This window comes from Tachyglossus aculeatus, chromosome 2 (assembly GCF_015852505.1).
Source record: "Tachyglossus aculeatus isolate mTacAcu1 chromosome 2, mTacAcu1.pri, whole genome shotgun sequence".
In the NCBI taxonomy this organism is placed as follows: Eukaryota; Metazoa; Chordata; class Mammalia; order Monotremata; family Tachyglossidae; genus Tachyglossus; species Tachyglossus aculeatus.
Window position 1 is genome coordinate 74,365,425 of NC_052067.1, and position 16,618 is coordinate 74,382,042.

At 45.9% G+C, this 16,618-nt stretch overlaps 1 protein-coding gene across 1 annotated transcript; it reads left to right on the forward strand.

Moving 5' to 3' along the window:
- Positions 1-1,091: 1,091 nt before the first annotated feature.
- Positions 1,092-16,618, forward strand: FUCA2 (alpha-L-fucosidase 2). The gene is made up of 7 exons (XM_038741283.1): positions 1,092-1,348; positions 4,933-5,120; positions 7,302-7,641; positions 11,017-11,227; positions 11,471-11,661; positions 13,046-13,154; positions 15,782-16,618. Exons 1-7 carry the CDS (start codon positions 1,092-1,094, stop codon positions 15,920-15,922), a joined length of 1,437 nt encoding a protein of 478 aa, XP_038597211.1. The 3' UTR covers positions 15,923-16,618.

A 16,618-nucleotide genomic window follows, 5' to 3' on the forward strand; every position in this document is an offset into this window, starting at 1 on the left:
CTCATGGCCGGTATGGGAGTGTCCGCGGGCCGCCTCAGCCGCCCACAGCGCCACCCGGCGGCGCCTACGGGACATCCTTCTTCTCCTCCCTGCTGGCCTCCTCCTCCTCCTTCTCTCCCCTGCTGGCCTCTTCCTTCTGCTTCTCTCCCCTGCTGGCCTCCTCCTCCTGCTTCTCTCCCCTGCTGGCCTCTTCCTTCTGCTTCTCTCCCCTGCTGGCCTCCTCCTCCTCCTTCTCTCTCCTGTTGGCCTCCTCCTCTTGCTTCTCTCTTCTGCTGGCCCCCTCCTCCGGCTTCTCTCTCCTGCTGGCCTCCTCCTCCTCCTTCTTCTCTCCCCTGCTGGCCTCCTCTTGCTTCTCTCTCCTGCTGGCCTCCCCCTCCTTCTTCTCTCCCCTGCTGGCCTCCTCTTGCTTCTCTCTTCTGCTGGCCTCCTCCTCCTGCTTCTCTCTCCTGCTGGCCTCCTCCTCCTTCTTCTCTCCCCTGCTGGCCTCCACCTTCTCCCCCCCCTGCTGGCCTCCTCTTGCTTCTCTTCTGCTGGCCTCCTCCTCCTGCTTCTCTCTCCTGCTGGCCTCCTCCTCTTTCTTCTCTCCCCTGCTGGCCTCCACCTTCTCCCCCCCTGCTGGCCTCCTCTTGCTTCTCCCCTGCTGGCCTCCCCCTTTTCTCTTCTGCTGGCCTCCTCCTTCTCTCTTCTGCTGGCCTCCTCCTCCTCCTTCTTCCCTCCTCTGCTGGCCTCCTCTTGCTTCTGTCCCCTGCTGGCCTCCTCTTGCTTCTCTCCCCTGCTGGTCTTCTCCTTGCCTCCCTTGCTGGCCTCCTCCTTCTTCTCCCCCGTGCTGGCCTCCTCCTGCTCCTCCTGCTCCTCTTTCTCACCTGGGAGTGTCCGTGTTGGCTTGGCGGCCCGGCCTCCTGTGTTCCCTGCGCCCCCGTCCCGGGCCCACCCGCCCCCCGGGCCCGGAGTCAGGGCAGCGCCCCTCTGCCCCTCCCCTCCCCTCCCCTCTGCCCCTCCCCTCCCCTCGGTCCCTCCCCTCCCGTCACCTGACGGCCTTGGGTGTCTAAACGGCGGCCCAGCGGGCAGGGCAGCGGGCCGCTTGCCTCGGCATGGCCGTCCCGGCCGGCTCGGGCTGGGGGCGAGGCCGGACCCCTCTCCTCCTCCCTCTCCTCCTTCTCCTCCTCCTCGCCCTCCCGGGCCGGGCCGCCGCCCCCGCCCCCGCCGCCGCCGCCGCCCCCCGCTACGAGCCGTCCTGGGAGTCGCTGGACGAACGGCCGCTACCCGCTTGGTTCGACGGGGCCAAGTTGGGGCTGTTCCTGCACTGGGGCGTCTTCTCCGTGCCCAGCTTCGGCAGCGAGTGGTTCTGGTGAGCGACACCAAGGCCACACCACCCGCCTACCGACTCCCCGGATCTCCTCCTTCTCTGCCCTGTTCACTTCCTTCTCTCCTCCTCTCCCCAGTTCTTCTCCTCCTTTTCTGCCCCGCTGGCCTCCTCCTCCTTCTTCCTTTCTCCCCCGCTGGCCTCCTCCTCCTTCTTCCTTTCTCCCCCGCTGGCCTCCTCCTTCTTCTTCCTTTCTCCCCCGCTGGCCTCCTCCTTCTTCTTCCTTTCTCCCCCGCTGGCCTCCTCCTTCTTCTTCCTTTCTCCCCCGCTGGCCTCCTCCTTCTTCTTCCTTTCTCCCCCGCTGGCCTCCTCTTCCTTCTTCCTTTCTCCCTGCTGGCCTCCTCCTCCTTCTTCCTTTCTCCCCCGCTGGCCTTCTCCTCCTTCTTCCTTTCTCCCCCGCTGGCCTCCTCCTCCTTCTTCCTTTCTCCCCCGCTGGCCTCCTCCTTCTTCTTCCATTCTCCCCCGCTGGCCTCCTCCTTCTTCTTCCATTCTCCCCCGCTGGCCTCCTCCTTCTTCTTCCTTTCTCCCCCGCTGGCCTCCTCCTCCTTGTCTCCCCTGCAGGCCTCCTCCTTCTTCTTGTCTCCCCTGCAGGCCTCCTCCTTCTTCTTGTCTCCCCTGCAGGCCTCCTCCTTCTTCTTGTCTCCCCTGCAGGCCTCCTCCTTCTTCTTGTCTCCCCTGCTGGCCTCCTCCTTCTTCTTGTCTCCCCTGCAGGCCTCCTCCTTCTTCTTGTCTCCCCTGCAGGCCTCCTCCTCCTTCTTGTCTCCCCTGCTGGCCTCCTCCCCAATATTTCTTCAGGTCATTTGATGTGCGACGTGCAGGGGTAGGTAGAGTATAAGCTATTAGTAGCTGCCAAGGGAGAACAGGTGTCTTACCCCCAGTTTTACAGATGAGGCAACTGAGGCACAGGAAGAGACCCACCCCAGTTCACATAGAGGCCCGTGGTGGAGCTGGAATTAGAGCCTGGATCTCCTGACTTCCTGAAATGCTACACTGCTTCCCCCTACTGCTCTATTTCTCCATTGTTAGGGTGCTGAAGACAGGCCGGTGTCACTGTTCTTCCTTTCATTTAACTTTTAAAGGTATTTCTTCAGTTCTTACTATGTGCCAGGCACTGAACTAAGCACTGGGGCAGATACAAGACAGCCATTCATTCATTGTCATATTTACCGAACATTGTGTGCAGAGCACTGTACTAAGTGCTTGGGAAAGTAAAGTACAACAATAAACAGTGACATTCCCTGCCCACAATGAGCTTACAGTCTACAGTGGGGGAGACAGGTATCAATATAAATAAATAAAATTAGAGGTAGGTACATAAGTGCTTTAGAGCTGAGGGGTGGAGGGGGAGAGCAAAGGGAGCAAGTTAAGGTGAGTGGGAGTTGAGGAAAAGTGGGGCTTAGTCTGGGAAGGCCTTTTGGAAGAGATGTGCTTTCAATAAGGCTTTGAATTGGGGGGAAGTGGTTGTCTGTAGGATTAGAAGAGGGAGGGTCTTCCAGGCCAGAAGCAGGATGTGGGCTAGGGTTCGGCAGCGAGACAGGTGAGATCGAGGCACAGTGAAAAGGTTAGCACTCGAGGAGCGAAGTGTCCAATCAGATTGGAAACAATCCTTGGCCCACATGGGGTTTACAGTCTTAATCCCCATTTGACAGGTAAGTGAACTGAGGCACTGAGAAGAAATGACTTGCCCAAGGTCACACAGCAGGCAAGCTGGGGTTAGATCCCAAGTCCTCTGACTCTCAGGTCAGTGCTCCTTCCACTAGACTATGCTGTTCTCTTATATTTAATAGCACCTCCTTGCCTTTTATAGCTTCTATCTTGCTAAGACCCAGAGCATTTTTTATCTGAAGTATTCTGGAGGTCTCAGCCTCCCTCAGGGATAGGGATGAGTGGGGCGGCTATTGTCTCCCCTGTTAAATGTTGAGGAACTGGAAACATTTGGATGCCAACTGTCGTCTTCAAGGACCCACAGGGAGTCAGTGGTGGAGCTGGTAACTGTCCAGGACCTCCAGCCTAGGGTTTTCTACCCACTAGACTGTTGTTTCTCAAGCTAGAGGTCAGGAACCCCCCGGGAAGAGCAGGGAAGTTTGAAGGATTGCACGGACAGGAGGTGCAGGGCTCTTGGGAGTAGCTGTTCACTGTTATCACTATGAACAAGTCTCTCTTTTTGTCCCCCTTCCACTTTACTCCTCTTTCAACTTTTAAGTACTAGAATGCCAAGATGGAAACAGTTGTGGGCTTGTATTTATCAGTGGAGAGAAAGGGAGCTATAAAATCCTTACAGCCATAGAGGCGCAGATGTAGGATGGAAATCACTGGTCTGTACTCCTCTTTATCCAGGCCTCATTTCAAAAGTTACTTGTAGTTCTTCAATTTTTGTGGACCACCCAGAGTGTTAGGTGGGCAGCCCACTGGCCAGGCTAATAAATTCTGCACTCCTGGATTGCCAGCTGGGTCAGCTAAGCCAGACATTCTGGAAAGCTGGAGGCAGTGCAGCCCAGTGATGTGAGCCTGGTTTGAGTAATAGGGAGAGTGAAAAGAAAGGGGTGATGAGTCGATGGTTATTAAAGGGAAGGCTCAGAAGGTTAAATGATACATCTGAACTGTGAGGATGGAAGTTAGTGAAGGCAGGTGTCAGTCATAGTGTCCCTTCAAACAGTCCTCCTTCCATCTACTCTCAGAAACAGAACATCAGGTTAAGTGAACCACTGGTCTGATCCAGGGTTGGCTGTTCTTAGGGGTTTCTGGGAGGGAGGAGCATAGTGGAATAGCAGCAGACTGGGTACTTACTCATTCTAGAAGAGTTTGTTCCCTCTCAGTATATCTTCAGTAGAGGAAGTGAACCTCTTGTATCCTCCTCAGTGCCTGGTACAATGCCTGTCACATAGTAAGTACTTTACAAATGCTACAGTTATTATTATTATTATGAGAGAGACTAACAGACCTACTCTGTCTAGTGGATGCTGAAACACTTGGGCACCATTTCGTAGGATTCCAATCCCTTCTAGGCCAGTATCATGATGGGAACAAGAATGTACTGTTCCCAGGAGCCTCTTCCCATAAACCTCCCAATGAACCTCAGTGTGGCATGGGTGGGATGAAACAGAAGCACCAAGTTTAGAAGTATGTTGCCGCCTGGTAAAGCTGTGGACGAGTGGCTCTTCTCCACAGGAGAGGAAAAGGGAAAGCTAGGAGGAATCAAGAAAAACACCAATGCTCAAAAATATATCAGTCAATTAAGTACTTGCTCTCCTCCGACAACCCTCTTATATGGAAAACCTGTCTTTTTTCTTTAGAACTGTCATTAAAAGGGCTTTGGTTGTTGAATTCTGGATCAAAATTTAGGCAAAAACGTGGTCTAAAGAGAGTGGGTGATATGGTGAAAAACATCAGAAAGGATGAAGATGAGCTTAGCAACAGCATTCTGAGTAAACTCAGGCCTTAATTCTAGAGAAGAAAGAATTTGCAAGCCTGATTAACCAGTGTTAAGGGAAGTTAGTACCTGAGAGACTTTGGTGTTTTAGTGGTTTCATTTAATTGCCATATGTTAATATTTGAGTTTGATTTTTTAGGTGGTACTGGCAAAAGGAAAAGAGAAAGGAATATGTTGACTTCATGAAAAATAACTACCCACCTGGGTTCAGTTATGAAGATTTTGGACCATTATTTACTGCAGAATTTTTTGATGCAAATCAGTGGGCAGATGTGTTTAAAGCCTCAGGTGCTAAATACATTGTCCTGACCACAAAACATCATGAAGGTAAGTAATAATTGTGGTACTTGGTAAGCGCTTACTATGTGCCAAGCACTGTACTGCGTGCTGGGGTAGATACAAGATCGTCAGTTCCCACATCCTCACGGTCTAAGTAGGAGGGAGAACAGGTATTGAATCCCCATTTTGCAGGTGAAAGGGAACGGAGGCAGAGATAAGTAAAGTGACTTGCCCAAGATCACACAACAGGTATGTGATCAGAGTCGGAATTAGAACCCAGGTCCCCTGACTCCCAGGCCGGTGCTCTACAAGAGCCATTTCTTTCAGAAGAACAAACTAAAGTAGAACCTCTTCCCTTTTTCTTCCAGCCAAATATTAAAGAGATTGTAGCGATAAAGAAATAGCTATCCAACTGGTCTTGTACAAGGAAGCCAGAAAGGCAAAAATCTGAAGAGTCAACATATAGAATACACTATTATTTGTCTTGCCATTATAAAGTACTGACTTCTGTTTCTTAACAAGTTGCTCTGTTTTCCTTATACTAAGTATTTTTGCTCAGAGTCCTAGTGACTCAACTGAGTCCTCATTGGCTGTTCCCAGTGAATCCTGGATTTGTACAACTAATAAATTAGTATTGGGCACCCACTTGGTGCAATGCACTGTATTATTAAGGGGTTGGGAAGTACAAGGAACTTACATTCTGATGGAGGTGGCAAACAAAATATTTACAGAAGTCAATAAGAAATTAAATGGACAAGTGAATAACATACAAAAAAGTGCTGAGGGTGGCAATATAAATTCATAAACACTAAATGTAGATGATGGTTTTATACAGTTTAGGATGCTAGGAACTGTGAGCCCACTGTTGGGTAGGGACTGTCTCTATATGTTGCCAACTTGTACTTCCCAAGCGCTTAGTACAGTGCTCTGCACACAGTAAGCGCTCAATAAATACGATTGATTGGGAAATTAATCAGGAAAGGCATGTTGGAGGAGGTGGAATTTTAGGAGGGGTTTGAATGTGGGGAGAGCAGTGGTCTGAAAGGTTTGAAGGGAGAGGGAGTCCCAACCCAGAAGAACATTGAGACTAAGAAGGGTAAGGTGGGAGAGGTGAGAAGGAAGGATAGCTAGAAAGTTGTTTTGGGAGGAACCGAGAGCAAGTTGAGGAATGGCAAGTAGTGGAAAGCAGCTAGGGAAGGCTGAGGCAAGCTGGTGGAGAAGGGTCTTGAAGTCGATTTGTGAGGGTTTTATTGGTGGAAGGATATGGGGAGCCAGAGGAGAATTTTGAGGAGAGATCTCACTGAGTGACACTATAGGAAAATGATCCGGACAGCTGGGGGAGAGACTGGAAGACCAGTGAGGAAATTGGTGCTTTACCAGTATCGCCAGTATTGGTGTTGCCTTACTGTGCTATGGCCAGCTCTTTGTACCTTGTGCATACACATACACTGATTTACCTACCTGCCACTTCTTGCTAGAGTTTGAGAAATAGATTTGATGCCAATCACTGCTGGTGAGGGGGAGAAGCAAACAAGGTTGAAGTGAGCCTCCTTACCCCAGATGATGATCACAAGACTAGAGGGACTAAGTAGATCTTCTAGTGGATGAGAAAAGGAAGTCTTTGTCAGTGAACTGGAATGGGATGGATGGGGCCTCCTGGAAGGAGAAAGGCCACTGTCACCTTAGGGGAAAGTTTCCACAACTGAGATCAAACTAGTATTGCCCATGGGAGAGATTTTTAGCTCTGGTGTTCAACCAGTGCCAGCTTCTGGGCAGACCCGCTGCCACGACAAAACTGCTGATCGCAATACTCTGCTGAAAACCACTGCGAAAACCTTCATCACAAGAGGATGTTTTTAGGACTTCTAGAAAATAAATTCAAACAGATAAATTGAGTTATTTATGGACTATAAATCCGATTTAATCTAGTTGACAAGAATAATTTCTGTTAAGAACTTTCATCTCAAATAGTCCTAGTTTTGTTTCAGGGCATTCTGGAAGTTTATAAACTATATCATGATCTTGTATCATGTCAACATGGTTTGATCATCCCTTAAAGAATAAGTGATCTATCTAAAAATATCTTATTCAGTTTGCTGGGGAATTCTTTTAAGTTTCAGGATAACTGAAGAACAGGATAATATGCCTATTTTTGAATAAGCTCCACCTGTGTACTCACACAACATACCTAAATGTTTTCAAACCGCTGTACAAAAATTGTTTTTTTAGGTTTCACTCTATGGGGATCAAAATATTCATGGAACTGGAATGCCGTGGATGTGGGGCCGAAAAGGGACATTGTGAATGAACTAGCAGTAGCCATTAGAAACGGGACCGACTTGCGTTTTGGTTTATATCACTCTCTTTTTGAATGGTTCAACCCTCTTTTTCTCGATGATGCGTCCAAATCATTCCAGACAAGACAGTTCCCAACTTCGAAGACATTGCCCGAGCTCTATGAGATAGTGAACAAATACCAACCCGAGGTCCTCTGGTCCGATGGAGATGGCGATGCCCCTGACACGTACTGGAACAGCACCGGCTTCTTAGCCTGGCTCTATAATGACAGGTACGTGCTGTTGATTCATAGTTACCTTAAGCCTTCCTACGTGTGTGCTGGCTCCTCGTTTTTCATTTAAGGCTCACTTAAGGGGCAAAATCAAGTCATTATCAGTGTTCCAAATATTGTCTCCCAAGATAAGGAATCAGGAGGCCCCCAAAGAATGTGGGCTCTTCACCCTCTTGAAATCATAAAACCATAAGTTGGAGGGGACTTTGAAACCCTCAGGCATGAGTTGCCTCTTCCCCTGACCATGAGCTCCGCTCTTTGTAACTCCAGTCTCGTGCCACTCAATCTCACTATCTTGTTACACAATATAGTACTTCTTGTCTTTTCCCCCTCATCCAGTTTCATCATCGCTATGGTCCCGAAACTTGGAATTAGCCAAGATCTTTGTCTCATACTTTCCGAAAGGTCCTTTATCAAATCCAGGTGCTTCCTTCTCCACAGCAGGAGTGGACAGCCTGTCTTGCGATTACTGTATTTTTATGGGTCCTTGCTGACTTCGGCTTATTGGAGATGAGATGGATGAACATGTAAAATCCTCTTGCCCAATCAATCAATCAATCAATCAATCGTATTTATTGAGCGCTTACTATGTGCAGAGCACTGTACTAAGCGCTTGGGAAGTACAAATTGGCATCACATAGAGACAGTCCCTACCCGATAGTGGGCTCACAGTCTAAAAGGGGGAGACAGAGAACAGAACCAAACATACCAACAAAATAAAATAAGTAGGATAGAAATGTACAAGTAAAATAAATAAATAAATAAATAAACAGAGTAATAAATATGTACAACCATATATACATATATACAGGTGCTGTGGGGAAGGGAAGGAGGTAAGACGGGGATGGAGAGGGGGACGAGGGGGAGAGGAAAGAAGGGGCTCAGTCTGGGAAGGCCTCCTGGAGGAGGTGAGCTCTCAGCAGGGCCTTGAAGGGAGGAAGAGAGCTAGCTTGGCGGATGGGCAGAGGGAGGGCATTCCAGGCCCGGGGGATGACGTGGACCGGGGGTCGATGGCGGGACAGGCGAGAGCGAGGTACAGTGAGGAGATTAGTGGTGGAGGAGCGGAGGGTGTGGGCTGGGCAGTAGAAGGAGAGAAGGGAGGTGAGGTAGGAGCGGGCGAGGTGATGGAGAGCCTTGAAGCCCAGGGTGAGGAGTTTCTGCCTGATGCGCAGATTGATCGGTAGCCATTGGAGGTTTTTGAGGAGGGGAGTGATATGTCCAGAGCGTTTCTGGACAAAGATAATCCGGGCAGCAGCATGAAGTATGGATTGAAGTGGAGAGAGACACGAGGATGGGAGATCAGAGAGAAGGCTAGTGCAGTAGTCCAGACGGGATAGGATGAGAGCTTGAATTAGCAGGGTAGCGGTTTGGATGGAGAGGAAAGGGCGGATCTTGGCAATGTTGCGGAGCTGAGACCGGCAGGTTTTGGTGACGGCTTGGATGTGAGGGGTGAATGAGAGAGCGGAGTCGAGGATGACACCAAGGTTGCGGGCTTGTGAGACGGGAAGGATGGTAGTGCCGTCAACAGAGATGGGAAAGTCAGGGAGAGGACAAGGTTTGGGAGGGAAGACAAGGAGCTCAGTCTTCGAACACTCTAATCACTTCCAGCTCTGTGCACAAAGGAACATCAAACAAAACATGTTTTGTTGTCTGTCTCCCCCTTCTAGACTGTGAGCCTATTGTTGGGTAGGGACTGTCTCTATATGTTGCCAACTTGTACTTCCCAAGCACTTAGTACAGTGCTCTGCATACAGTAAGTGCTTAATAAATACAATTGAATGAATATCATGCCTCTTGATAATGAATCAACCTGCTGCCATTAGGCAGGGCCTCTCCAAAACACGCTAGATATTATTTAGACAATATCCTCTGGATATTTTTCTTATTTTTAAAGACCTCTAGAAAAGGAGACATGATTCACATGATTGATATCTATCCTTTCTTAATCATCCTTTCTAAAAGCCCTTGTTTACATTTATCCTAAACCTAAGGTGCTACTACTTTTTATTCTGTCCTCAATGGACCTGGACATCTGCTAGTTATTACTTCTGCAAAACAGTCCACTATTGGGTGACCCACCTGCCTTCTTGACACCAGCCTACATAATTCTAATTCTTTCAACCTGTTCTCATAAATCCTGTTTTTCTGTCATCATTGCTGCACTCTCCTAAAATCCCTGTTGGAACATTTTTTGAAAAATGCCCTTACTGGGTCTATCCAGCTCTGTGTGGTTTCTCCAAAAGGCTACTTGGAAGAACAGTGTGAATAGCTGTCCTCCTGAACATCCCTCCTAATGGTTAGAGATGCATCCACTGACATGGCCATTTGTCGTCCCCCCCCCCCCCCCCCCCCCCACCTCTTCTCTAATAATAATTGTGGTATTTAAGCGCTTACTATTAACCAGGCACTATATTAAGCACTGGGGTCGATACAGTCTAGTAACTCTATTTTGGTTCTTTTAGCCTTAAATTGCTTCCAATCTTTTCTGAACCTTCTGATAATAAAACTCCCCAAATTGTAAAGCCTAGAATTATACAATGTTAGTAAAGGCCTAACAGCGATTAGTTTAGCACTGATTGACTGGGTAATCATTTGAAGTACTAATAGTATTTATTAAGTGCCTACTATGAGCAAAGCACTGGGAAATACATGGATAAGGTAGAGACCCAGTGGCAGGCCCCTAAAAGGGTCTCACAGTCTAAGAATAAGCGGGGAGAGGGGACTGGTGACAGTCACTTAGGGAAAGACTAACATATAAAAGACAATACAATTTTTGTTTTCTCATTAGTATTAAAGTCATCTCATGCCTTACAGTAGCAGTCTGGCACGAAAACAAACAGTAGGAGTTTCATGATTGAAAGGTCATTCAATCTCTGGAGGTGGGGAAAAAGTATCAGTTACTGTTGACATTAAGAATATGTTGACTTCATATTTCCTAAAGGTAGATCAGAAATAAACATGAGAAGCTTGCAAAGCCCTTCCAGATTTTATCTGTTGGGATAGGAGGCATTTCACTTACAAGTTGTCTTAAATCTAAATTTTTCTGCAGTTTTTTTCTCACTTAAAACTGCAGAAAACTTCATTTTCTGTCATTTCCTTTTATTCTGGGGAGACAGCATGCCCTAAGGGAAAGAGCGTGGAACTGGGAGTGAAGATTTAGGTTCTATTCCCAGCTCTGCCACTGACCTGAGTGATTTTGCGCAAGCACTTTGGCTTACTGGGCTTCAGTTTTCTCATCTTTAAAATGGGGATAGGATAGATCGTGAGCTTCTTGTCAGTCAGGGACTGTGTCTTTATCTCCTAACCTGGTATCTCTCCCAGTGTTTTGCACACAGTGAATGCTTAATGCCATTATTATTATTATTATTATTTTAGCCCAGTTCGAGATACAATTGTAACCAATGATCGCTGGGGAGCTGGCAGCATCTGTAAGCACGGTGGCTATTATACCTGCAGTGACCGTTACAATCCGGGACACCTTTTACCGCACAAGTGGGAGAACTGTATGACAATCGACAGGAGATCCTGGGGCTATAGGAGGAATGCAGAGATCAGTGACTACCTCACAATTGAAGAATTAGTGAAGGTAGGTGGAGTACAGCAAGTGGAAAAACAAGAATTCATTCTTAGCGGTGTTTCCTGAAAAACGGAATTGTGACAGTTCTCTCTGAAACTTTTAGTGGAGTGTCTCTTAGCTCAGTATGATGAGATTTTACCAGAGCAATTCATATTATTGAGCAGGTGCTGTAGTAGCCCTCTGGGTCTGCTAGAAGGAAGCGGGGACTGAATTTATCCACATAAGAGGGATAACATTTTCTATATTTCTCAGCAACTTGTAGAGACCGTTTCATGTGGAGGAAATCTTTTAATGAACATCGGGCCCACCCACGATGGCCGGATTGCTGCTATATATGAAGAGCGTCTGAGGCAGATGGGGAGCTGGCTGAAAGTCAATGGGGAAGCCATTTATGGTACTCAGCCGTGGCGCGCTCAGAATGACACTGTCACCCCAGGAGTATGGTGAGTTACGATACCAACTGCTTGTCTAAACAGCTTGTGAATACAGGAATTAAGGGGAGAGGCAAATTTCAATTTTCTTAAATATTGGGGTGGTTTTCCCCCTTGTAACAGACTCCCACTGAGGTAGAACCCAGCTCAGAGTTATTTCTACCTTCTCACCTAAAGTCTCTGAAGAGTTTGTTCTTCCACTGTCCACATGCTACCCTGCAGGGCTAAATGACTTCTTCGGTCTCCAAAGTTTTCTCTTAACATTGTCTCAAAAAGGTCTTTATCTAAAACATGTGATCACCTGATTTTAGAGTCAAAAAGCCTAGTATTCAGCCCAGCTCTTGTTCCTCTTCTGACTAAAAAGATACCCAACTGGAATTTCTACAAAGGAGGATTGAAATGAAGATCAACATCGTAATCTGCATATGTGCTATTGGATCCTTTGGAATTAGTTACAACTATTTGTGGCAAAACAAACAGTATTCATTTAAATGTAGGAGCCAGAATACATATGGCGTAAAAGTAATATCACTGCGGAGTCCATAAAACTCAGAAGTTCTCATGGCAATCAGTATAAACTAGGCAGGCTGAAGAGTAGATCAAAAGATTAGTCCAAACTAACTTCACATTCTGTCATTCTTTTTTGGTCTTTAAAAACTCTCCTCAGTTTTTCTCAACCATGACTGGCTGCAGGTGGCCCCTGGAGGATTCAGTTGAATGCCCCCCCAACCCCCCACCTCCCCCATTTTAAGCAAGGATGTCAGTTTGCTCTATCCTCAATTGCTGACGTTTGGCCACAGTGGAAGACAGTGGTCTCATTTAAAACTGTGGTCATGGCAAGTTTTGGTTTTTGAGTGGTGCTACAGAAGGAGTGAGAGGAAAAAGGATCAAGAGAATGGAGGAAAAAGAGAAGGGAGTGAATGATCCTGGGGAGGGGGAAGTCATCTTCTTCTCTGTGAGTGCGCTTGTGGGTCTGGTCTCTCATTCGTGGGTATGGTATTTCCATGGCCTTTCTCTTGGTTTCTGACTTGTCTCCCCCTCCTCCACTTATCTGCCTTTCCCACCACTTTTGCCTCATTCACACCCACTTTCCAGACCATTAGGGAGAAATAGCATGAGATGCCAGGTGAAAATCCAGGTGAGAAAACAGTATGAGCTGTGGCACCCAGGTGAGGAAGTGTCAGGAAGTGGAGAAGCCCCATATTCTTAATACACAGGTGCAGCACTACTTTGAAACATTGTGCCACTTGCAGGGGGGAATAAACTCAATATGCAAATATTCACTGCTTAAAGAATTTCGTTTCAAGTATTTCCAGACAAAATACACAAGAATTTAAGATTTGGGTTTGATTTTTTTTTTTCTTGTTGCCAATGAAATTTTCCCATTTCCTATCAGGTATACATCCAAATCTAAAGAAAAATTGGTCTATGCGATTTTCCTTAATTGGCCAGCCTCCGGGCACTTGGTACTTGGCCAGCCTAAGGCTATTGGTGGGGCAACAGCGGTAAGATATTTTGTCTTTTTTTTCCTGTTTCTATTAAATATTTCTTGATATTTTCTGAGCAGAATCAGACATACGTATAGAAGTTTGATTTGTAAATTAAAGGTTAGACTGTTCTGTTCAAAATGCATTGCTGAAACCATAGTTTTGAGTTTTTAGTGATTGCTATAGCCTGGATCTTGTTTGTAAAAGAGCATGGGCCTGGGGAAGCAGAAGACATGGGTTCTAATCCCAGATCTGCCACTTGCGTGCTGTGTGACCTTGGGCAAGTCACTTAACTTCTCCTTGAGTTCCCTCATCTGCAAAATGGGGATTCAGTACCTGTTTCTCTCTCTCAATCAATTATAATTGAGTGCTTACTCTGTGCAGAGCACTGTACTAAGCATTTGGGAGAGGAGAGCAGCGTGGCTCAGTGGAAAGAGCATAGGCTTTGGAGTCAGGGGTCATGGATTTGAATCCCTGTTCTGCCAATTGTCAGCTGTGTGACTTTGGGAAAATCACTTAACTTCTTTGTGCCTCAGTTCCCTCATCTGTAAAATGGGGATTAAGACTGTGAGCCCCCCGTGGGACAACCTGATCTCCTTGTAACCTCCCCAGCGCTTAGAACAGTGCTTTGCATATAGTAAGTGCTTAATAGATGCCATTATTATTATTATATATAACAGACACATTTCATGCCCAAAACGAGCTTAGTCTAGAGGATGTTTAGTCTCTTACTTGTGAGTCCCATGTGGGACTTGATTATTCTGTATCTAGCCCAGAGTTTAATACAGTGCTTGATATATAAGTGCTTAGCAGATACCATTATTATTACTATTGTAACCCTGGGCAAGTCGCCTAACTTCTGACTCAGTTTCCAAAATGAGGTTATAATACCCACTTTCCCTCCCGCTTCAACTGGCAGTCTTGAGGGACAGGGATGGGTCTTGTATCTAACCCAGTGCTTGGCACATAGTAAGCACTTAGCAAATACAATCACTATTGTTCAGAGAAAGCAATTTCTAAAACATTTATATGCCTATTAGTGGAAAACTATCTAATCTAATGTCCAATAAGCCTTATTACTTCTGGATCAGTTTGAGCGTGTTAGCTTGGGTGTGATCACTTCTGCTGTATCAGTAAAAAATCTTAACTTTACAGCAAGAACACGTCTCTTTTTTTTTTCTTTGCAATTACAGTACATATTCTTCTCCCAAGACATTTGAACATCATTTCCCTTTCAGGAAGGATGAAGGGAAAATATCTGCACTCAGTTATAATCTCTTCACAAGCAGGGATCATGTCTTTTAACTTTCATTGGCCAGTCCCAGGCCCCAGTACACTACTTGCAGCACACAGAACATGATCAGTAAATGTGGATGATGATGGTGATGGTCAGAGCTGGAATTAACTCCCAGGTCTTCCAAAAGACGCCTGACTCGGTGCTCTTTTTCTAGGCTAAAAGTTTTCTAAATACTTTTAAGCCTCTGCCATCTGACTAAACTTCACAGAACCACCTCTCTCTAAATTCAGTTCTTATTTGAGTTCCTATCATATGCAAGCACTACAGTAAAGGATAGGAAAGAATATAATAAGGGTAGACTGTATGCTCCTTGAGGGCAGGAATCTTATCTGTCAACTGTTGTATTCCCAAGTGCTTATTTCAGTGCTCTGCACATTGTAAATGCTTAATCCCACTGAGTAAACAAGACTGATCTCTGACCCTCAAGAAGCTCACCACGAAAAGTAGGGCTGGGAGATTGAGCACAAAGGGTGGATTTAACACATAACAGCAAAATAACACAAGGGCAACAAACACAATTACAGCACCAGACCCCTGCAGCTGGAAAGCCATTTATAGGCTAGAATCCAACAGTCACACTCAATCAATCAATATATTAAATGTTTCGGGAAAGTACAGTATGGTAAAATTGGTAGACACAATCTCTGCCCACAAGGACCTTACATTCTAAAATTTGTGGAAGCCCACTGCTCTTGCCTAGCACCCTTTTGGTTCTGCTCACACAGAGCTGGTTGGGACAAAGCCCTTTGTATTTAGGTTTTTACTGTGCAGTCAGTGGAGTACTTTTACCTTCTACAACCCCTCTGCAGCAGTTCCTGGGCTTGAAGAAATCCATATCAAGACATGAGCAGCAATGTAGTGTCTAGAGCAAACATAATATTGCTTCCCCATGTGGGACAGAGAGTGTGTCTGATCTGATTATCTTCTATTTATCCAGAACTTAGTAGTAAAGTGCTGGGCACATAGTTACTGCTTAAATACACAACTATTATTATTATCATCATTATTAAGTGTGTATGCATAGTGAAAGGTACACGTGGGTGGACCTCTTTAATAGTTCTAATTTCTTCTTGGAAAGTTGCTGCAGAGATTAGTGTTAAACATGCGATCATCAAGTACAGAACCAATGAAATAAAATATACTGACAGTCAACCATCAAATCTGGAGGGTTGATCATTTTTGATCTGCCACCTAACCAATCCTCAGTGGGCTATCCAGTGCCTAGCATTCTGGATGATTTACATTTTTTTTCCCTTTCCCCAATTTATCTCTTTGAAATTCTGGATTTTGTTGTTTTTACATGTTTGAATTGTGGTTGTGCATTCTCCTAACTACGTTTTAATTGCAGGTGAACCTGAAAGGTTATGAACAGCCACTCAAGTGGATTTCCCTGGCAGAAAATGGAATACTGGTGGCACTGCCTCAACTAACAATCAGTCAATTACCATGCAAATGGGGATGGACTTTAGAATTGGTTAATGTGAACTGAGATACATACAAAGATCGGTTCTAAAACATTGTAAGCATCTGAGATGAGAATTTCCAATCATCTCAACTTTAATTCAGTCCTTGGGCCATGGGGCAAAAGAGAAGGGAAACTGAGCTGAGCTGTTTTTTTGGAAGAAGTAACCAGCTTGTGGCCTCAGTTCTCCCTCTTCTGCCATAAGAGATGGGGGCTCGTTTTGTTTTGTAAGTTAGTACAGTGCTTGATTCTGGTCCTTGCAGTCATGTGCTCTGTTGAACTGTTGACTGTTTTCCCTTCCCTCCCCCTTTTAAGGGCTGCAGTTAGACCATTTTCATGAACTAACTGGAAGTCTGATATACATGCTTCCTAAGGCTGAGACTTCCTATAGTCCTTTCTTCACAGGGAGAGGATATTTTACATATGACTTGGATATTTTTTCTTAAACCAGATCTTTGCTGAGGAAAAGGTGACACTGAGTCAGATCCAGATTTAAAAGAGTATGACTGAAGAACTTTTTATCCTTCACTTGCTCTTCCTTTCTCATACATTTGAGCCCCATGTGAGATGACTATCAGATTACCTTGCCTCTAAGTGCTTAATAAATACCATAAGTAACAAGCTAATTTGAAAGACATCACAAAAAATGATCAACCAATGAATCAATTTTTCTATGTAATATTCTTAAGATACTGACTGCAATAAAAACATTTTGGATCATTT

Bases quoted from the DNA above. Each gene is read 5' to 3' on its own strand.
- FUCA2 (XM_038741283.1), top strand. From the start codon at position 1,092: ATGGCCGTCCCGGCCGGCTCGGGCTGGGGGCGAGGCCGGACCCCTCTC. The intron at 1,349-4,932 runs GTGAGCGACACC...TTGATTTTTTAG, and splicing joins TTCGGCAGCGAGTGGTTCTG to GTGGTACTGGCAAAAGGAAA. The intron at 11,228-11,470 runs GTAGGTGGAGTA...TATATTTCTCAG, and splicing joins CAATTGAAGAATTAGTGAAG to CAACTTGTAGAGACCGTTTC.